At 42.7% G+C, this 22246-nt stretch overlaps 1 protein-coding gene across 7 annotated transcripts in view; it reads left to right on the top strand.

The window, feature by feature from the left end:
* Nucleotides 1–1458: 1458 nt before the first annotated feature.
* Nucleotides 1459–22246, top strand: part of ABCC9 (ATP binding cassette subfamily C member 9) — a 136159-nt gene continuing 115371 nt past the window's right edge. For 2 of the 7 annotated variants that reach the window (XM_073318057.2, XM_078849466.1), the window contains exons 1-4: nucleotides 1494–1548; nucleotides 2750–2907; nucleotides 5120–5346; nucleotides 15293–15465. In XM_073318057.2, the coding sequence (XP_073174158.1) occupies nucleotides 15321–15465 (145 nt within the window). In that variant the 5' untranslated portion in view covers nucleotides 1494–1548; nucleotides 2750–2907; nucleotides 5120–5346; nucleotides 15293–15320. Of the gene's footprint in view, nucleotides 1549–2592; nucleotides 2908–5119; nucleotides 5347–15292; nucleotides 15466–22246 lie in introns of those variants that run through there. The other 5 variants (XM_078849467.1, XM_073318019.2, XM_073318030.1 and 2 more) reach the window with 4 other exon arrangements.

Here is a 22246-nt window from a genome sequence, read left to right as displayed (position 1 = left end):
AAATACAGCAGAAATGAAAAAAGCAATGCCAGCTATGCTATAAATGTATTTAAAAGATATTGCATGGATTGCATTTGGTAGGGTTTAGATTTAAAAGGATAAAAAAGGTAATGCATGCTATTTTGGATGAATATTCTAATGCTTAGAGAATACATGAATGATTTAAAAACCTTTAACTGTTCTTAACATTTATAACTGGAAAAATTTGCAATATTAAAGGAACTCCTCTCATGTTAAAAATCAAATATATGTCCTTGCCTAGCACCTTCAATTTAAAAGAATTTTAAATGTCTAATTAATTTTTCAGTATTTATGCAGTTTGTTTATTTTTTGTATTTCTGTGATCTTGGATACTGAAACCAGATTACTCAATTTCACTTTTGTTTACAGTCACTTTCTAGTAAATTTTACTTTCAGGTATTCATGCATTAGCATGATACTGTAATGTTTCATTTGTAAATATTGCAGGAGAATTTTTAAAAACTGCTTTATTGGAATAATTTTATCTTCATATTAATAGAACCATTTCTATTGGTTTTAGGATTTGTAAACTATAGTGAGGAATGAAGAGGAAGGGAAGGGTTTTCAGGGACACTAGGCCTTGGCTCAGATTTGCCCTGATTTTAGTCATCAGTAGAAATCCACCAGTGTTGCTGCACCAATGCAAACTACTAGTGTAGACAGGGTAAACTGCTCTAAGTCACAGTTTTTGCACCCATCTTCAAGCAGGGGTAAGATTTAACAATGCAAATAGTAACTTTACTGGTTACATTAGGTGCGTCATTGGTGCAGCTATACCATTAGCTGTCCATTCCTGGCTGGAATTGGGACAAATCCCCAACATAAATAAGGTCTTATTTCTTAGTCATTGCCACTTCCTTTTGGTGATTTCTGAGGATTGGGATTTTCTCATGATTCTCTCCGTATTCAGTTCCTCTCTATTTAGATTGCTATGTGCCCTTTGTTGTATATAGCATATTTCCCGCAATATTTTCTCCATAGAAACAAGAAATTAAAAAAAAAAAAAAAGCTACGGGAAATATTTGAAATTGGATTTTGTCTCTAATGCTCTCTCTCTCTCTCTCTCTCTCTCTCTCTCCCTCCCCCTCTCTTCTTCCCTCCTCCCTCCCCTCTCTCCCCCCCGGCAGATCAGTTCCAACAAATACTTAAAACAGCAGTTTTCAACCGGGGCTCCAGGACCTGCCATGGGGCCACGAGCTGGTTTCAGGGGATTCGTGAGTCCTGACACAGAAATCCCAAGTCCATGGGCACAGTTGGGTGGGCACTGCAGTGCTTTAACCAGAAGGAGGCAGTTCCGGGGACAGTTCCAGGGGCAGCTCCACCCCCTCCACCTCCTCCTCTTCCCCCCCCCCGAGACTCCACCCCCTGGCCAGGTCAGAGGTGGGAAGCTGGAGCTGAGTAGTGCAGTCTGGCTGCTAGTCTGGCTGGTGCCATGGAGTGGGCAGCTATGGAACTTCCCCATCTTCTCCCCCTGCTGCTGGTGCCTGGGGCTGTGACTGCTCCTCAGCTACCAGCCCCCTTGGGCAGGTAAGACAGCTTGCACAGCCAGTTAGAGCCGCCTGGGTGGGGGGACCCAGCTCCGGGGCTGGCTCGGGAAGCAGCAACCACATGTGGATGGAGCAAGGGGTGATGGAGCCTTGCCAAAAGTAGAGGGTCCAGGGGCCCTGCTCCTTCCATGGCAGGAGCGCTGGGCAGGTGGGCAGAGTGGGGCAAGCTCTGGGGCCAGAGCAGAGCTGTGGCTGAGGGGTGGGAGGGCCTGGATGTTAAGTGGGTGGGCCACTGTGTTGCTCAGGAGTATCAAAAGTCCACACCCGGGTAGCTCTGCTGAACTAACTCCCAGCATAGACAGAGCTATGTCGATGGAAGAATGCTTCTGTCAGCCTAGCTAGTGTCATTTGCGGAGGTGGTGTTCCTACAGCAGTGAGTAAACTCCTTCCATTTAGGCTGGCTACACTATGGCTCTGCCCCGTAGTGTAGACACAGGGCAAGCCTACACGACAAAATTAAGTGGACCGAAATTACGTTGACGTACAGCCACCACAGTGTTTATATTGCTTTTGCATGTCCACACTATGCTCCTTGTGTCCGCACTAGGAGCGTTTGCACCAATTTAACTGTCAGTGTGGGGCATTCTGGGATGGCTTCTGCAAGGCAGCAGCTGTCGATGTAAGCAAAGCCATGTTTACACCGACACTGCATCGACCTAACTACGTTGACCTAAGCGCCACACTTCTCACGGAGGTGGCGTTATTAAGTCGGTGCAGTGGGCGAGTTACATGGGTGGGAGCTCAGTGTGTAATTCACATCAGCACCGATTCACTCCCCCACATGTGGCTAGAGGGGATGTACGGGGGAAATGAAGACAGGCTGCTCCAGTGGCTTCTCCACCTCTGCCTTTGGCCCATTGGCTCTAACCAGGGAGTTTACAACTGGGTATAATATTAGTAGGAGCTGGCGCTAATTCACTGCTGGAGGGGGGGGGGGGGATCCTGCCAGACCACGCTCCCTTTGCGGCATGTCAAACCGAGGGCGTGGTGGCCGGGCTCCCCCTGCTCCGTGGGCTCCACTGGGGGAGCTGCATTGCGGAGTGCCCCCAGGCCGCCCCTCCGCGAGGGCAGCTGGCTGGTGAATGGGGCCGGGGCGCGAACGGGCTGTAATACCGCTCATTAAAAATGAAAATAAAGGGTCTGTGTGCTTCTCATCCGCCTCCTTCTCCCTCGCCCTGCAGGCAGCTGCAGCCGCAGCCCGCTCGCTTTGCTGGGTCTGTCTCTTCCCCTGGGCTGATCATTACCGAGTCACTAGCAGACAGCCGTAATAAATACCTGGCATCCCAAAGATTAATGCCCAGGAGCCAGACGCCGGCCAACACTCCTGCCTTACCTCCGGGTAAGTCCCTTCTGCTAGTGGGGAGAGAGGGGAAGGTGGATGGGGAATCAGATTGGCTGGGGTGAGGGGAGACAGGGAACCTGCCCACATGAGATGGGAAAATGGCAGCTTTTTTCCCTTCTTTTTCAGAACAGTATTACATAAGGCAATTGTACCACGCCTGCCCCTAAAAACAAACCCTGGATTTAGGCAGCTTGATGCTACTGTTTCCTGATTCCAACTCCCTCCCCCATCCTAAATTCCACGTGGGGGATAGTATTTAAAACAGAGCATGTTTTAAAATGCTCCACAAATAAGGAAAAAACCTCAAATCATTTTCACTGCATGAATGATGTGTGTCCCCGTGTAGGAAAGCGAGTGTTCTGATACGGGGATTATTATTCTGACACATTCAGGCATGGAGGGGTGGAGAGTCTTGAACTGATCTTCAGAGATTTTTTCTTTAGATTGCTGTTTATGATAATAAAATGACAATGCCTGCACGGCTTTGAAACTAGTCCCCCATTCCTGAGTCTAAAACAAGTAGCACCGACTTTGGCAATGATTGAGAACAGAACACTTTACTGGAGCTGGGCAGAAAATGGCTTTCCCATCCCTCAAAATATCAAAATATTTCCCCATCCCAAATTGGGACGAAAAGTCAAAATCTTGGAAATTTTCACAAACTGAAAAAAAAAAATCAGGAACAAAATGTGGGTCAATATTTTGTTTCAATACATTTGAAACGTTTCTTTTCAGTTCTGACCATTAACCCTCTCCCCTAATAATTAGCTTAACTTTCAAAACAAAAAGTTGTTTCAAATTAGAAAACCAAAATTTTTAATTTAAAAAAAGGCCAAAACAAAATATTTTGACAATTTTGGAACTTTTTTCAAAGTTCATTCAAGTTGAAAAGTTTGGTAAAATTGACCCTTTCCAGTAAAAAAAAAAAAAAAAAGTTTGGTTTCAACAAGTTGGCTTTTTCCAATGGAAAAAAAAATGTTTAATCGAAAACTTCCAAACCAGCACTAAACTTCACCTTTTGAAGTGTCTGGAGGGTGTTGGCCGAAGCATTTTAAAGGGTCTAGTAAAAATATTACTTTAGAGAGGCTACCACATAGTTTCTCCACCCATTGTATATCCCCTCTCATAATCTCAAAATGGCAAATAAGTGGATAGGGCAATAAGAACAGATCTGAAAGACTCCCATTTAAACAGAGTGTGATATAGGAAATGAAAGATGTAAGCAATTTTTTGTTGTGCATTAACACGTGTATGTATTCATATCAAATTAGCTCAGAATCTGCCATCCCAGGAAATGTCATGATCACAATACTATTTTAAACACTAACGAGAACATTTTGAGGTTTTATTTTGATCCTGTCAAAGGAGATATATGTAAATTCAGAAGCCCATGTTACAATTTTTCTTGTAAAACTTTCTCTGACTTTAAAAAAAGAAAAAAGAGAAATGCCAAGGAAATGCCTGGTGGAAAATTGTCATAGTAACTCAATGGGGCTGAAGGTTTGATGTTCATAAGTAGATGGAGGGAAACTAAGCATGGTATTCTTCTATGGATCTGAGGTTTTGATTATCTCTTTCCAGAGTGAAGGAGTACTTGTGGCACCTTAGAGACTAACCAATTTATTTGAGCATAAGCTTTCGTGAGCTACAGCTCACTTAATCGACTAACCAATTTATTTGAGCATAAGCTTTTGTGAGCTCACGAAAGCTTATGCTCAGATAAATTGGTTAGTCTCTAAGGTGCCACAAGTACTCCTTTTCTTTTTGCGAATACAGACTAACACGGCTGTTACTCTGAAACCTGGATTTATTCTGTATTTTAGCAATAGAATTTGGGAGCTCTAAACCAAAATTTGGTAGGATCCAAGTAGATCCAGTTTTTCCTATATCCTCATGATGTGCAAAATTACAGTCTCAAATGCAGAGCTATGCTCTTTATTAAGAAAATATTAAATTGAAGCATATTAATACTGTTTTCCAAAGCTGCATTATGCATGCCCTTTTGAATTTTGACCATCCTGGGGCATATTAATTATTTTAGAATAATCACCTGATGATCATCTGTGCCGTATGATGCAACCCCTTTGTATTTTAGCACTTCAGCCCAGGAAAATGAAATAAATGCAATCTGGAGGAATCCTGGGGGCCCTGGGATTGGAGCTTCAGGGGTCTAAAAATTGGTGCCTTTTGCTTGCTTGTCTCTTCCCAGTTTCCTGCCCTCTTGAGTGTGTGAGAAAGACAAGAAAAGTTTGTTCACTTTGGAAATTCGATAGGAGGCAGCAGCTGATCTTCCCATCATCAGCCTAAAAATAATCCACTCCAGGGCTTGGAGCTGCTTCACAAAGTGGAGGAGAATCCTGCCATCGGAATGATATTGATCATATAGCACAACCAAGGGAAAACTGGGTTTGATATTTTGTGTGTGTATATATAAAGGTAAGCTACAGAGTTTGATCTAACATTCAGCAAAGAAACGGAGCATGCAGCAACACCCCCCACTGTTATCTCCCACTAACCTTCTCCTTCCCCTTATATCTGTGGGACAAGACTTCTCTTTGCATTTTCCCAGGGATTAGAGTTCAAATCTGTTTAACTTTTCCTTCTCAAACCAATATGCTCAAACTTTAACATTCCCAACTGTTGATGCTTTCACTATTGTTCATAGGGTTATGTTTCTTTTTTAAAATTGATTTTACAATTGTCCCATCCTAATGTCTGAAGTCTAAATCCCAGCTTGTTTCACAGCAGACAGCGTAGCATGCTAGCATTTGAGACTGCACAAATTGCTGTAGTAAGAACCTTCCAAAAAAAGAAGCAAGCAGGAGAATTGTATCTGAGAGACAGCTGCAAATATTTATGTGAATTGCTTTTCAGTGTCAGTTTTATGTTTAGCTCAGCTTCCTATATTTTCCTGAACATTCATTAATGTATTCAAAAATGTATTTTCTGTGCATTTGCGGCCTGATCAAAAACCCCTTAAAGTCAATGAAAATCTTTCCATTGACTTTGAATCAGGCTCTTTGTATATATTACTAAGTGCTTTGAAAACAGTAGAGTAGCTAGAATAATTAATTTATCCCCTCAGGGCCCAACAGCATCTGAACAGTGGTTATCAGGCTAGCAAATATCTTTAAATTAGTTGAAATAATAAGAAAAATATAATATATAGGATCATTTTTGGTAAAACAAATACATCTCAAACTGTAAGAACTTTACTTCTAGTCTCACCAGGACTAATAACAGATAATCTCAGTTCTGATTAACTCAGACTCTGTTATGCAGAGTCAGGCAGTGTGGGGGGGCGAGCGGGGGGGAATTTTTCAAACAAAGAAAAGTTTACGTTAGAAAAGGAAAAGGATTCTGGGAAATACTCTGCTCTCTGCACATTGATCCTGTGCACACTGAAATCAATGGTAAAACTCAGGATCAGGCCGACAGTTACACCCATGAAACCTGATTGATTTCAGGATTTGCCCTTCTTTGTTAGAGATCACCGTAGACTTTTCTTCTGCTTTTCCATCACCTTAATATTGAGAAATGCTATAATGACAAGCAAAGGTGTAGCTTTTTATAATGAATCATCTGGCTAGCAGAATCAACCATTGAATACTTTTTAAAATATCTGCCTGTTTAATCTATTCATCCTGTATATATAATAAAAAACAGAAAATGTACATCATATGCAAGACAAGGAAGAAAACAGAGTTTAAAACAAAATGAAAAAGCAATGAATACACGGATATATTTTGATCCTGGGGTAAAGACATATTGGCTATTTGGTTAAAGATTAAAAGAAATATAACTTTTGACATAGAAGTTCAAAGGATTCATGCTCCAAGTACTTTAGGCCCACATTTAACACTCTTTTCTTAATAGTTACAAATGCCTTGCAGTTCATAGAGAACAGAATCATAATCCAGTTAAAATAAGATGTGTGAATATGGAGAACTATATTCAACATTTATGTGCCACTTTAAAAGAAGTATTTCCCCCTCTTTGAAAAGTTTTAGATTTCATAAACATTGTATAAAGTGTTGCCCAGTTAGAATTCCTAGGGCTTTTGCATTCATCGTGGTTTGATATGTGGGGTCTTTAAATATTATCCACCATTTCCTCATTGTCATCTTCACAGTCCTTTATGAAAAAGGTATATCAATGTCTGGCTCCATGCCTTGAGAATCACCATTCAATGATCCTTAAATGGAGCCTCTTTTCAGAGTCACCAAGTTCCACGGTACATTACAAAGCTTAGGATAAGAATGACATGTTCATTATTATGTCTTTGTAATGAATTGGCTTTTCTTCTCCCTCAGCCTTCTTTTCATCCATGGGAACTATTTAATCCTGAATCACATTTGTAGCAATTGCTGTTAACTACAATACTATCAAGTTTTGTATCACCGTCCAAAACCAAAGAGGCCCATCTTGCTAGCTAGTGGGAGTTTTACAACAAAATCTTGAATGTTTAGTGGCTGCAGGTTTATTTTTAGGCATTGCAGGGTCTCTCTGCCTTCCAGATAACTTTCATCAAAGTAAACCAAAAAGGCATCAGATTTCAGAATGAATAAAAGGAGAGCTGAAAGCCTATCGTCCCAGAAACCGGCTTGGGTCCACCCTTTTAATCCTGCCAGCCTTCACCCCTCTCTCCAGCCTTATTTCCTTTTGTCTTTTGAAGTGTTGCCCATCTGGTCAGCTAATAGTTGATTGCTTCAGTCTCAGCACTTGACTAAGAGAGGGACATAATAGGGAACCAACTACCTCCAAGCCAGTGCCACTTACCAACTGGCTGGTAGGGGAACCCAGGCACACCCATTACTCCAAGTTCCAGCCCAGGAAACCTGGGCCCAGCAACCAGTCTGCTCAAGCTCTGACACTGTTGCTGTTTTCTTGGGCTCTGTCCTACCACACTTCTCTATCTCTTGGCCTACCTCTGGGTTTGCCACTGGAGCTTCCTCCACTCCCTGCAGTTATTTCACCCCTGTCAGCTTCTTGCTAGAGTCTGTAGTCCAAGGCAGGAGCCCAGGGCCTACTCTCCCCACAGAGGTACTCTTTCTACCTAGCCAGCTCCCTTCCTCTCTAGGGAGTACTGCAGAGCTCCTCCATGCAGCTCTCCTCCTACCACCAACTTCCTCTCTTTAAAAGCCTCCCCAAGCTGGACAGTCCCTGGCTCTCTTCCAGGTGCAGTATATACGGTTAATTGGCCTATTATGCCTGGTCAGGCCATGTGTTGGGTGGAAACCGCATCACAGGAACAAAAGTTAAATAAAAGAGTTTACTATAGGCCTAAAAGGACAGATTTCTTACAGCCTATATTTAAAAGAGAATGTTTAATTAAAAACAAATAATTTAGCCATTACTGGCAGTGATAACACCCCTGTTGTACTATGAATGTACTGGAAACATCTAGGGAGCATGCACCTGATTTACTGAACAGTGACTTGACAAATTACTCCCTTTGCTGTTGTTCCTTTACCTTACTGATGCATTCCCTTACCTGAAGTTGGAATGCTGGAATCTACTTAGTACTTCTGGCAGTGCAGCAGATGCATTCTTCTGACACATACGACACCTGGTATAACTGATAGCAAAGCAGCTGCACTATTATGTGTATCCCATGTGCAGTTAGAACAGCATGGGGGCTTGGTGTAGTAGATTCAGCAGCACAAGAAATTAATTCTACAGGAACATACCTGAAACATGTGGCAGCTTAGATGAGGCATTCTCTTTGGCTATACTTAGTATTATACATTTGGTAGCAGTCAAATTGAACCTCAGCAACCTCATGTAACTGTGGTTTAAATGCACATCTGCCGGTTACATTGGGTAGCCTCAAAATACTGGCTTCTAAGGAAGGAACTGTCCTCTGCGGTTTGAGACAGTCAGCAACAATAAGTGTTGTGAAAACTTTAGAACTTTTCAGAGTTCTGTGTGATCCAGTTATCCTTACCAGCTGCATATGTATAATCTCAATCCACTTCAAGGAGAGTTAGGCACATGTCACTGACTGTATGATCAGATGGTAGAGTCTGTGTAAAGTATTTCATGATTTTTTGATTTAAAAAAAACAGTTCTTGCAAAGGACAGCAATTCATTCGCTCCCTTCCTCCCAGCCACTGAGCAACGGTTGTCTTTATCTGCAACCAAAATAATCTTTTTTATAACTTTAAATAAGGTCATATGCTTAGGTGTATTTTAGAGAATCTCAGCAGCTAATCCTAAAGAATACTACTTAATGGGAAATCACACGAATGGCTTGAAGGAATGTCCAATTTCAAAACAGCGTACTTTATTTCAGTGTTCTGTTGAATATAACCATTTTTATTATATATTTTATTTTGAAGTAGCAGTTGGGCCACTAGTTCTGCCCAAACACTGATAATTTACCAAATAATGCCTTCTGTTTGAAGTTATATCCCAAAAGACTCCTATACATCCACTTCTTCCTAACACACACCCAGCAATAGCTGGTGTAGCAAACTGACTACGTGAGTGTACTGGTCCTTGTGAAGCAAGTTGGAGCTGAGAATTCTGTCCTGCAGCTCCAGTGTATTACAGTATGATTTCATGTAGCAATCTTTGCATCTCTTCAGGCTAGAGCCAGCTACTAGTAGCTTTTCAGTAGAAACTCCATAAAGCAAGTATCTATGAAGGTGGACGTGCAAGAGCAAACATAAGATATTACTCCATCACTCTCAATCAGAGCTGAATTCCAACATAGGGTAACACTTTCTATTTATATTGTACAACTCTTAAAAAGAAAAACACAAAATCCCCTGTGCCCATGATGTTAATGCCACTGCAGCTGTTATGCCTGCTGATCACTGTCACTGCCACATTTTGCTAAACATTGTGGTTTTGGGAACTGTACCTTTAAAGGCTGAGATAAAGCTCTTGTTTTTATGCACAGTCTATTGGAAGCAGACACCAAATAAAGCAGATCTCTTGCAAGCACCTTAAGCACTGTGTGATTGCTGAACTGAACACTACATGTTACCAGGAGTAAAACAAATTAAGAAAATAACCTGAATAGACGCAGTTAAAAACCCCACCAGAGCTGAAACTCTAGAAATGTGGAAAACAACTGGAGAAGATTAAATAATATGTGCAGTGTGATCAATGAACATCACAACCAAGTACCTTTGAGGTCACAAAGTGTACTAATTTATGCCAAACAGTGGGTTTTGTTTCAGAGTAACAGCCGTGTTAGTCAGTATTCGCAAAAAGAAAAGGAGGACTTGTGGCACCTTAGAGACTAACCAATTTATTAGAGCATAAGCTTTCGTGAGCTACAGCTCACTTCTTCAGATGCATATCGTGGAAACTGCAGCAGGCTTTATATATACACAGAGAATATGAAACAATACCTATTCCCACCCCACTGTCCTGCTGGTAATAGCTTATCTAAAGTGATTTCCAGCACAAATCCAGGTTTTCTCACCCTCCACCCCCCCACACAAATTCACTCTCCTGCTGGTGATAGCCCATCCAAAGTGATAACTCTTTACACAATGTGCATGACAATTAAGCTGGGCTATTTCCTGCATAAATCCAGGTTCTCACATCCCCCCCACCCCCCCACACACACAAACTCACTCTCCTGCTGGTAATAGCTCATCCAAACTGACCACTCTTCAAGTTAAAATCCAAGTTAAACCAGAACATCGGGGGGGGGGGGTAGGAAAAAACAAGAGGAAACAGGCTACCTTGCATAATGACTTAGCCACTCCAAGTCTCTATTTAAGCCTAAATTAATAGTATCCAATTTGCAAATGAATTCCAATTCAGCAGTTTCTCGCTGGAGTCTGGATTTGAAGTTTTTTTGTTTTAAGATAGCGACCTTCATGTCTGTGATCGCGTGACCAGAGAGATTGAAGTGTTCTCCGACTGGTTTATGAATGTTATAATTCTTGACATCTGATTTGTGTCCATTTATTCTTTTACGTAGAGACTGTCCAGTTTGACCAATGTACATGGCAGAGGGGCATTGCTGGCACATGATGGCATATATCACATTGGTGGATGTGCAGGTGAACGAGCCTCTGATAGTGTGGCTGATGTTATTAGGCCCTGTGATGGTGTCCCCTGAATAGATATGTGGGCACAGTTGGCAACGGGCTTTGTTGCAAGGATAAGTTCCTGGGTTAGTGGTTCTGTTGTGTGGTATGTGGTTGTTGGTGAGTATTTGCTTCAGGTTGCGGGGCTGTCTGTAGGCAAGGACTGGCCTGTCTCCCAAGATTTGTGAGAGTGTTGGGTCATCCTTTAGGATAGGTTGTAGATCCTTAATAATGCGTTGGAGGGGTTTTAGTTGGGGGCTGAAGGTGACGGCTAGTGGCGTTCTGTTATTTTCTTTGTTAGGCCTGTCCTGTAGTAGGTAACTTCTGGGAACTCTTCTGGCTCTATCAATCTGTTTCTTTACTTCTGCAGGTGGGTATTGTAGTTGTAAGAAAGCTTGACAGAGATCTTGTAGGTGTTTGTCTCTGTCTGAGGGGTTGGAGCAAATGCGGTTGTATCGCAGAGCTTGGCTGTAGACGATGGATCGTGTGGTGTGGTCAGGGTGAAAGCTGGAGGCATGCAGGTAGGAATAGCGGTCAGTAGGTTTCCGGTATAGGGTGGTGTTTATGTGACCATTGTTTATTAGCATTGTAGTGTCCAGGAAGTGGATCTCTTGTGTGGACTGGACCAGGCTGAGGTTGGTGGTGGGATGGAAATTGTTGAAATCATGGTGGAATTCCTCAAGGGCTTCTTTTTTTTGTTTTGTTTTGTGACATACACACTTGAGAACCAGACTGAGACCATCAAACTCAGATGTTAGAGTTCCTATTTTATTATTTAGCCTGTTTAGTACCCATAATACCCAATCTGTAACCCCAGATTTTCTCTGCCACTTCCTAAGAGAAGTTCCATTTTCTTATTTGGAACAGTACACCCATCTATATAGCTCACACTGTGAATGAATTGTTTGTACAAACTTTTGTAAGTGATTACTCTCAAAATTTCCTATAAGATTAATTCTCTTTCAACATGGCCACAAATGTAAAGAGTTTATAAAAGAGTGATGAGCATTCGGTAGTATTACAGCTGGTTGCAAATGTGCTGTTAAAACTTCTTTTCAATAGAAAATGCCTTTTTTTGACCAAAGAGAATTTTTTTCTGAAACATTTCGACAAAAATATTTTTCAAAATAGTTGTTTCATTTCAGTGGGGAACAGACCACTTCTTGTTCTTTTTCTTTTAAAAAAACCCCAACACTTTTCATTGAAAAAAAGGGGACAAAAAGCAAAAAAGTGAGAGAAGGTGGGAAAATGCCCACTGATCTGACTTTTTTTAAAAAATCCCCTTTTTTCAAAGGGGAGGGAAGTGTGAGAAAGTGTTTTTTGACATTTTTCCTACTTCCGAAAAAAATGAAAAAATGGAAAATAAAAAAAATATTAAAAACATTCCTTGAAAAACTCCCAAATATAATAGAAAAAAATTCTTTCAAATTTTCAGTAAATATTTTGACTGTCTCTACTAATGTCTATTTATGATATTGCCATTTCCTGGGTGGAGCCTGAACGGCTCAACTGAGTGACACAGGCCCTATACAATAACAGAAAATCTTAGGCTTTATGTGTCTGCGTTTTTGGATCAGGAGAATCTGAGTTCTATCTCTGCTCTCACCATGGATAGCCAAGTGGCTGTGGTTTGCAGCAACAACACCAGGGAAGGTATTAGATGGCTGTAGGTTTGCTATAATAGTGTTGCAAAATTAGGCTGAGACAGATATGCAATTTCCTGCAATATCTTTGGGAGATCTCACTGTACTAAGTTTATGTATCATTGTGAGCCAGGGCTTGTATGTAATTCCATGGGCACAGGGGGCCACAGTTCCTCCAAGAACTAAGAACAATGTGGTAAATTTTCTCAGGTTGTAACACCTCCAGAGAAGTACCACCACTTGGAGAGGCTCGCATATACTAGTTCAGACTGGATTCTCCAGAGACCAACAGACAAAGACAGGCCTTTTGGATACATAACCTGAGTTTACACAGGGCCTGAGTTTACACTGAGCCTGCTTTCTGATCCAGGAAATGGACAGGACCTTCTGTGCAAGGATGGGGGCAGGGGTGGCAATACGTATTGGAAAGGGTTGAATGACTTTGGCCTACTAAGGTCCATAAGACTGATGGGTGACATCTGATAAGCTTTTAGCATGCACATAGCAACCTTTATGGTGTTTTATATATTTCCTCTGTAGTGCTTCCACCTTAAGAATAAATGTACTTGCTTAGAGCTGTGTAGTGACTTGCAACCTCTGCAGTTATGCCGTGCATAAGCCTTCAAAGAGAAAGCAAAGTGCAGACACTGCCAAGTTTAGACAGTCTAGCTTGCTGGAATAACATAATGTGGGCAGGGGCCTGTGCAGCCTGGAAAACTCCAGTCAGGAGGGAGAGAGACACATGTCTCTACCCAAGAGAGGTGATGGTTGAGGAGCCAGGAGGCTAGATTGGGTGCCCTTGGTGGAGCACAAGGGAGAAATATGAACGCAGTTGCCCAGAAGTGTGACATATGTATATTACAATTGTTTTACATATTTTTTGGAAACATCCAAGATTGGCCACTGGCAGAGATTGGATATAAAACTATACAGACTACTGGTAGATAGATACAGGCTAGCTGAGGGCACTCACTTCACACAATTAACATTCCACTCTCTTACGGAATTTTTTGGTCCCAACGATCCCTCTCTCTCCCAGTGAAGGAAAAGTCCAAATATCCTCTCCCTGATTTGATCTCTGAGACACAGTTTCTCATGTCACAATCCTTTTACTCACTTTTAGAGCCGACTAATTGGATCTCACGGCCACAAAGAGTTAGTGATTGAATGTGCATTAGAACCCACGATCTGCCTGCCTTCTAATCTCAATCTAACAACCAGAGCATGACAGCTTGTCAGCTGTGTGAGAATGTAGTCATATTGCTTGTGGGAAAGGGAAGAAAATTCCCAGCAGAACTCCCATGCAACTTCTGACCCTCCATAAAGATTAGGCAACAGCATTTAAGATTTTCTACAGATTACCGTTATGTCATTCAATTGCTGGTTTTCTTCAACCAGGACATTGCTATTTTGTGTTTGAAAAATGATTAAATTTATTAAACATTTTTCAGAAGACCTCTTAGAAGTTTAATGAAATGGTACTATGTACTATGACCATTTCTATTCAAATTAAATTTTGAAAACCCTTTTAGCTCCTTGTTTGTTTTTATTACATGAACTAAAATGCGGGTCTTACTGAGGCTCACAATGTCCGTTTACACTCGCATGTACTCTTTTTTAAAAATGCTATGTTTGTGTTCATTCTAAGGAGATTCTCGAGCCAAATCATGCTTGCCTTATTCACACAAATAATTCCATTTGAAGTCAACAGCCCTACGTGTGTGAGTAAGACAGGCAGGATTTGGCCTGTTGTTAAACCACCAGACTGAACCAACCTTGTTTTTTCTTACATTTTGTGAAGTCCGAGTAATTTTTTATTATCCCGATTCAGCAAGACACATGAGCACGTGCTTACGTCCCATTGACTTGAATGGGGACTCGGCATGTGCTTTGCTGAATAGTGAAGTACTTATGTGCAAGCAAATATGCTTGGCTGAATCAGGGACTCTGTGGGTTATTTTTTAAAAAAAATATATTTTAAAAGAATTAACAATGTCAGCAACCAAGCATTTGTGAATAATTCTACAGAAACAAATTAGTGTGCATATGCTGGAGGGAAAGAAATCTGTAAGGAGGCATTTCATTTTCAGTCCTGCTTGATTCTGTTATAAACAGTAATGAGTAGTAAGGTAGAGGGCTCACACTGTAGCTAAGGAACAACAAATCCTATGAAGTGAGACTGCAGAAGACATACTGTGATATTTGTGAGACTCCGTAGCTCTAATCCAACAAACAATTACACATGTGCTTAGCTTTACGCACATTGACATTTTTGATGAAAAATGGAAACAAGGTTTTAAAACATGTTTTGGTTTCCAGATCATCTCCATTTTGTATTTGGAATGTTGAATATGTGCAATGAGCTGTTCATGAATGTGATGGAGACCAACATTTATTTGCAGTATGTATTCAGTGGATACTTTTAATAGTAAATAAGGCCCTGGTCATGGAAACACTTATGCATACTTTAGGTTAACTTTCAGCAAGTGCATAAGAGTTTGCAGGATCAGAGTTTACGTACGTCTAATAAATTATTCTCTTTGAATTATTTAGTCTGGTCATAACTAAAAAGACCTCAATGATGCTGTTTTAATTTTGTGTTTAGCTAAAAGAAATGTAAGAAACTTTGGTGATCACTTTGGATGTTTTACTTTCCCCCCCCCCCCCCTTGTGTTTTGTCTCTAGTTTGCAACAGTCAGGCTGTTTGGAAGCAATGAAAGTCGCATTTTGTGGTAATGACAACGCTTCTGCCTATGACATCAGTGCTGGAGTCCTAAAAAATGTCTGCTTCGTGGATGCCCTCAACCTGGTTCCCCATGTCTTCCTGTTATTTATCACCTTTCCAATTTTGTTTATTGGTGAGTAATACAGCCATAGGCCCCCAATCCTGAAAACAATCATGCATATGCTTCGAGTCAAGCACGCATGCATGTTTGCAGAACTGGGGCCTTATTATGTTATAGGACTGGTGCAATTCATTCAGCTTAAATAATTTGCATTACTTTAGGCATCATGAGGAAGAGACGGAATGGAGATCCTGTCAAGAGGGGGCATGTTGAAGAGGGGTTAATGCAGAGATGGGCCTGAACCAGAAGAGTTAATATCAACCCTCTTTCATTTATGGGAATTTTGGGTACACGTTCTGAACTTTACATCACGAGCTTTAAAAGATGAAATCTAACCAGAAAATCAGATCCAAATTCTCTCAATCTTTGGAGAAGTTTGTCTCCAGGTTTGAACAGCTTGGGTCTGTCTCTATTTTTAGATTCTAAGAGTTAGGACATAAGGTCTGTCCTTGAACTTTGATGGAGTTTGGAGCTATTCCAAAATTTACATCTTGGGTCTGTCTGTATGATAGTTATGTGAAGCACTACAGAAAGGGTAATTCATTCTCATGCCAATGTTTGTAAACACGAATAAGAGATGATAAATCCATCCCTAGAACAATTTTGATAATGCAGTGGCCCTAATTTATATGCTCTTCTTGTACACAGAGTCATTAATAGCTTGATGAGCTTTATCCTTTTAGATTTTATATTTGTGGGTATATCTACACTATGGAATTAGGTTGAATTTATAGAAGTCGATTTTTTAGGAAGCGATTTTATACAGTCGATTGGGTGTGTCCCCACTAAGCACATTAAGTCGGCGGAGTGCGTCCACAGTATCATGGATAGCGTTGACTTTCGGAGTGTTGCACTGTGGGTAGCTATCCCACAGTTCCCGCAGTCTCCGCCACCCATTGGAGTTCTGGGTTAAGCTCCCAATGCCTGATGGGGCAAAAACATTGTCGCGGGTGGTTTTGGGTACATGTCATCAGTCACCCCTCCCTCCGAGAAGGCAACAGCAGACAATCGTCTCGTGCCTTTTTTCCGTGCGGACGCCATACTGCTTTCAGCAGACAGTGCAGTAGGACTGCTAACCGTCGTCATCGGACCACCGCTTCCACAGCAACTCTGCTCTCCTGGTGCCATGAATCCACCTTGCAGGTCCTCTATATGACAGTTGTCATCCACTGCTTCTGCTGCAACTCTTCTCTCCTGCTCTTGTCTCACCATTCCACGGCAAGCGTGCAGCCCACTCAGCTCACTGACACTGTTGTTGTGTCCTGGTGCTGCTGGCAGCAGATTCATAGATTCATAGATTCATAGATATTTAGGTCAGAAGGGACCATTATGATCATCTAGTCTGACCTCCTGCACAACGCAGGCCACAGAATTTCACCCACCACTCCTGCAAAAAACCTCTCACCTATATCTGTGCTATTGAAGTCCTCAAATCGTGGTTTAAAGACTTCAAGGAGCAGAGAATCCTCCAGCAAGTGACCCGTGCCCCATGCCACAGAGGAAGGCGAAAAACCTCCAGGGCCTCTTCCAATCTGCCCTGGAGGAAAATTCCTTCCCGACCCCAAATATGGCGATCAGCTAAACCCTGAGCGTATGGCCAAGATTCATCAGCCAGATACTACAAAAAATTCTTTCCTGGGTAACTTGGATCTCACCCCATCTAATATCCCATCACAGGCCATTGGGCCTATTTACCATGAATATTTAATTACCAAAACCATGTTATCCCATCATACCATCTCCTCTATAAACTTATCGAGTTTAATCTTAAAGCCAGATAGATCTTTTGCCCCCACTGCTTCCCTTGGAAGGCTATTCCAAAACTTCACTCCTCTGATGGTTAGAAACCTTTGTCTAATTTCTAGTCTAAATTTCCTGGTAGCCAGTTTTATATCCATTTGTTCTTGTGTCCACATTGGTACTGAGCTTAAATAATTCCTCTCCCTCTCCAGTATTTATCCCTCTGATATGTTTATAGAGAGCAATCATATCTCCCCTCAACCTTCTTTTAGTTAGGCTAAACAAGCCAAGCTCCTTGAGTCTCCTTTCATAAGACAAGTTTTCCATTCCTCGGATCATCCTAGTAGCCCTTCTCTGTACCTGTTCCAGTTTGAATTCATCCTTCTTAAACATGGGAAACCAGAACTGCACACAGTATTCCAGGTGAGGTCTCACCAGTGCCTTGTATAACGGTACTAAAACCTCCTTATCCCTACTGGAAATACCTCTCCTGATGCATCCCAAGACCGTGTTAGCTTTTATCACGGCCATATCACATTGGCAGCTCATAGTCATCCTATGATCAACCAATGCTCCAAGGTCCTTTTCCTGCTCCGTTACTTCTAATTGATGTGTCCCTAGCTTATAACTAAAATTCTTGTTATTAATCCCTAAATGCATGACCTTACACTTCTCACGATTAAATTTCATCCTATTACTATTACTCCAGTTTACAAGGTCATCCAGATCCTCCTGTAGGATATCCCTGTCCTTCTCTAAATTGGCAATACCTCCCAGCTTTGTATCATCCGCAAACTTTATTAGCACACTCCCACTTTTTGTGCCAAGGTCAGTCATAAAAAGACTAAATAAGATTGGTCCCAAAACCGATCCTTGAGGAACTCCACTGGTAACCTCCTTCCAGCCTGACAGTTCACCTTTCAGTAGCACCCGTTGTAGTCTCCCCTTTAACCAATTCCTTATCCACCTTTCAATTTTCCTATTGATCCCCATCTTATCCAATTTAACTAATAATTCCCCATGTGGCACGGTATCAAATGCCTTACTAAAATCTAGGTAAATTAGATCCACTGTGTTTCCTTTGTCTAAAAAATCTGTTACTTTCTCAAAGAAGGAGATCAGGTTTGTTTGGCACGATCTACCTTTTGTAAAACCATGTTGTATTTTGTCCCATTTACCATTGACTTCAATGTCCTTAATTACCTTTTCCTTCAAAATTTTTTCCAAGACCTTGCATACTACAGATGTCAAACTAACAGGCCTATAATTACCCGGATCACTTTTTTTCCCTTTCTTAAAAATAGGAACTGTGTTAGCAATTCTCCAATCATACGGTACAACCCCTGAGTTTACAGATTCATTAAAAATTCTTGCTAATGGGCTTGCAATTTCATGTGCCAATTCCTTTAATTTTCTTGGATGAAGATTATCTGGGCCCCCCGATTTAGTCCCATTAAGCTGTTTGAGTTTCGCTTCTACCTCAAATATGGTAATGTCTACCTCCATATCCTCATTCCCATTTGTCATGCTACCATTATCCCTAAGATCCTCTTTAGTCTTATTAAAGACTGAGGCAAAGTATTTGTTTAGATATTGGGCCATGCCTAGATTATCCTTGACCTCCATTCCATCCTCAGTGTTTAGCGGTCCCACTTCTTCTTTCTTTGTTTTCTTCTTATTTATATGACTATAGAACCTTTTACTATTGGTTTTAATTCCCTTTGCAAGGTCCAACTCTACTTGACTTTTAGCCTGTCTCACTTTATCCCTACATGTTCTGACCTCAATAAGGTAGCTTTCCTTGCTGATCCCTCCCTTCTTCCGCTCCTTGTATGCTTTCTGGTGCAGTAGGTCTGCAAAACTGGTCATCCAACCACCTCTTCTGCTGCAACTCTGCTCTCCTGCTCTTGTGTTGATAGCCAGTTTTTCCATGTTGGCTGTCATGGGCTCCTGCTTGTTCCGCTGCAACTCTGCTCTCCTTCTTTCATGAATCCACCTCGCAGGTCCTCTCGTTGTTCTCTATAAATATCTATTCTCGTGGCATCCATCGTCAGCCACCGCTTCCGCTGCAACTCTGCTCTCCTGCAGACATCATACCATGGCAAGCATGGAGCCCGCTAAGATCACCACGGCAGTTATGAGCACTGTAAACACCTCGCGCATTATCCTGCAGTATGTTCAGAACCAGAACCTGCAAGGAGGCGATGGCAGCGCAGTGATGAGAGTGATGGGGACATGGACACAGACTTCTCTCAAAGTACGGGCCCCAGCAATTTGGACATTCTGGTGGCAATGGGGCAGGCTCATGCTATGGAAGGCCAATTCAGGGCCCAGGAAACAAGCACAGACTGGTGGGACTGCGTAGTGTTGCAGGTCTGGGATGATTCGCACACATAAGGGCACTTTCATGGAACTTTGTGACTTGCTTTCCCCTGCCCTGAAGCACAAGAATACCAAGATGAGAGCAGCTCTCACAGTTCACAAGTGAGTGGCGATAGCCCACTGGAAGCTTGCAATGCCAGACAGCTACTGGTCAGTCGGGAATCAATTTGGAGTGGGCAAATCTACTGTGGGGGCTGCTGTGATCCAAGTAGCCAACACAATCATTGAGCTGCTGCTATCAAGGGTAGTGACTCTGGGAAATGTGCAGGTCATAGTGAATGGTTTTGCTGCAATGGGATTCCCTAACTGTGGTGGGGCTATAGACGGAACCCATATCCCTATCTTGGGACCGGACCACCTTGGCAGCCAGTACATAAACTGCAAGGGGTACTTTTCAATGGTGCTGCAAGCTCTGGTGGATCACAAGGGACGTTTCACCAACATCAATGTGGGATGGCCGGGAAAGGTACATGACGCTTGCATCTTCAGGAACTCTGGTCTGTCTGAACAGCTGCAGCAAGGGACTTACTTTCCAGACCAGAAAATAACTATTGGTGATGTTGAAATGCCTATAATCCTTGGGGACCCAGCCTACCCCTTAATGCCATGGCTCATGAAGCCGTACACAGGCAGCCTGGACAGTCCTCAGGAGCTGTTCAACTACAGGCTGAGCAAGTGCAGAATGGTGGTAGAATGTGCATTTGGATATTTAAAAGTGCGCTGGCGCAGTTTACTACTCGGTTAGATCTCAGCAAAACAAATATTCCCACTGTTATTACTGCTTGCTGTGCGCTCCACAATATCTGTGAGAGCAAGGGGGAGACGTTTATGGCGGGGTGGGAGGTTGAGGCAAATCGCCTGGCTGCTGGTTACGTGCAGCCAGACACCAGGGTGGTTAGAAGAGCACAGGAGGGCGCGGTACGCATCAGAGAAGCTTTGAAAACCAGTTTCATGACTGGCCAGGCTACGGTGTGAAAGTTCTGTTTGTTTCTCCTTGATGAAACCCACCACCCCTTGGTTCACTCTACTTCCCTGTAAGCCAACCAACCTCCCCACTTTGCTCACCACTTGCAGAAGCAATAAAGTCATTGTTGTTTCAAATTCATGCGTTCTTTATTAATCTGTCACACAAATAGGGGATAACTGCCAAGATAGCCCGGGAGGGGTGCGGGAGGAGGGAAGCACCAGGAAGGGTGGTGGAGGAGGGGAGGAGGGAAGGAAAAGGCCACACTGCACTTCAAAACTTATTGAATGCCAGCCTTCTGTTGCTTGGGCAGTCCTCTGGGCTATGGTGGTTGAGTGCCCAGAGAGGCCCCCCCTCCCCCCACGTTCTTGGGCATCTGGGTGTGGAGGCTATGGAACTTGGGGAGGAGGGTGGGCGGTTACACAGGGGCTGCAGCGGTGGTCTATGCTCCTGCGGCCTTTCCTGCAGCTCAGCCATATGCCAGAGCATATCAGTGTGATCCTCCAGTAGCCTCAGCATTGCATCCTGCTTCCTCTCATCACGCTGCCACCGCCTCTCCTCTTGCTCACGCCACCTCTCCTCTCATGCGTCCCTCCTGTCCTCATGTTCATTTTGTGCTTTCCTGGACTCTGACATTGATTGCCTCCACGTATTTTGCTGAGCTCTTTAAGTGCGGGAGGACTGCATGAGCTCAGAGAACATTTCATCATGAGTGCATTTTTTTCACCTTCTTATCTGCGCTAGCCTCTGGAACGGTGATGTTAGGGGGAGGGTTGAAACATTTGCAGCCGTGGGAGGAAAAAAAAGGGAGAGTAGTATTTAAAAAGACACATTTTAGAGAACAATGGGTAGACTTTTTCATGGTGAACCAAGCTGTTAACATTACATAGTACATGTGCTTTTGGTATAAGGTCGCATTTTGCCTCTTGTATTGAGGGCCTGCTGGTTTGGTGTGAGAGATCACACACATTCGGCTTGCAGGCAGCCATGGTCTTTTGGCTTCTTTAACCTTCGTAACATGTGGGAATGGTTTCAAACAGCAGCACCCTCATTTCCCATACCAAGCACCCATTGGGTTGGCCATTTAAAATGGATTGGGCATTTAAAAGAGGGGCTGCGGTTTTCGGGTTAATGTGCAGCACAAACCCAACTAAGCCCCACCCCGCCCGCACACCCAATTCTCTGGGATGATGGCTTCACCTCTCCCCCCACCGCGTGGCTAACTGTGGGGAGGATTTCTTTTCAGCCACCCGCAAACAGCCCAGCAGGAACGGCCACCTCTGAATGTCCCCTTAATAAAATTCCCCTGTTTCAACCAGGTGACCATGAATGATATCACTCTCCTGAGGCTAACACAGAGAGATAAAGAACGGATGTTGCTTGAATGCCAGCAAACACCGGGACCATACACTGCCATGCTTTGTTCTGCAGTGATTCCAGACTACGTGCTACTGGCCTGGCATGGTAAAGTGTCCTACCATGGAGGACGGAATAAGGCTGCCCTCCCCAGAAACCTTTTGCAAAGGCTTTGGGAGTACATCCAGGAGAGCTTCATTGAGATGTCCCTGGAGGATTTCTGCTCCATCCCCAGACATGTTAACAGACTTTTCCAGTAGCTGTACTGGCCATGAATGCATCCCAAGTCTTCAGGGAAAATTAATCATTAAACACACTTGCTTTTAAACCATGTATTATATTTATAAAGAT

The sequence above is a fragment of the Lepidochelys kempii genome, chromosome 1, assembly GCF_965140285.1.
Source record: "Lepidochelys kempii isolate rLepKem1 chromosome 1, rLepKem1.hap1, whole genome shotgun sequence".
NCBI classification, from domain to species: Eukaryota; Metazoa; Chordata; order Testudines; family Cheloniidae; genus Lepidochelys; species Lepidochelys kempii.
This window is presented reverse-complemented; position numbering and strand designations above follow the sequence as displayed.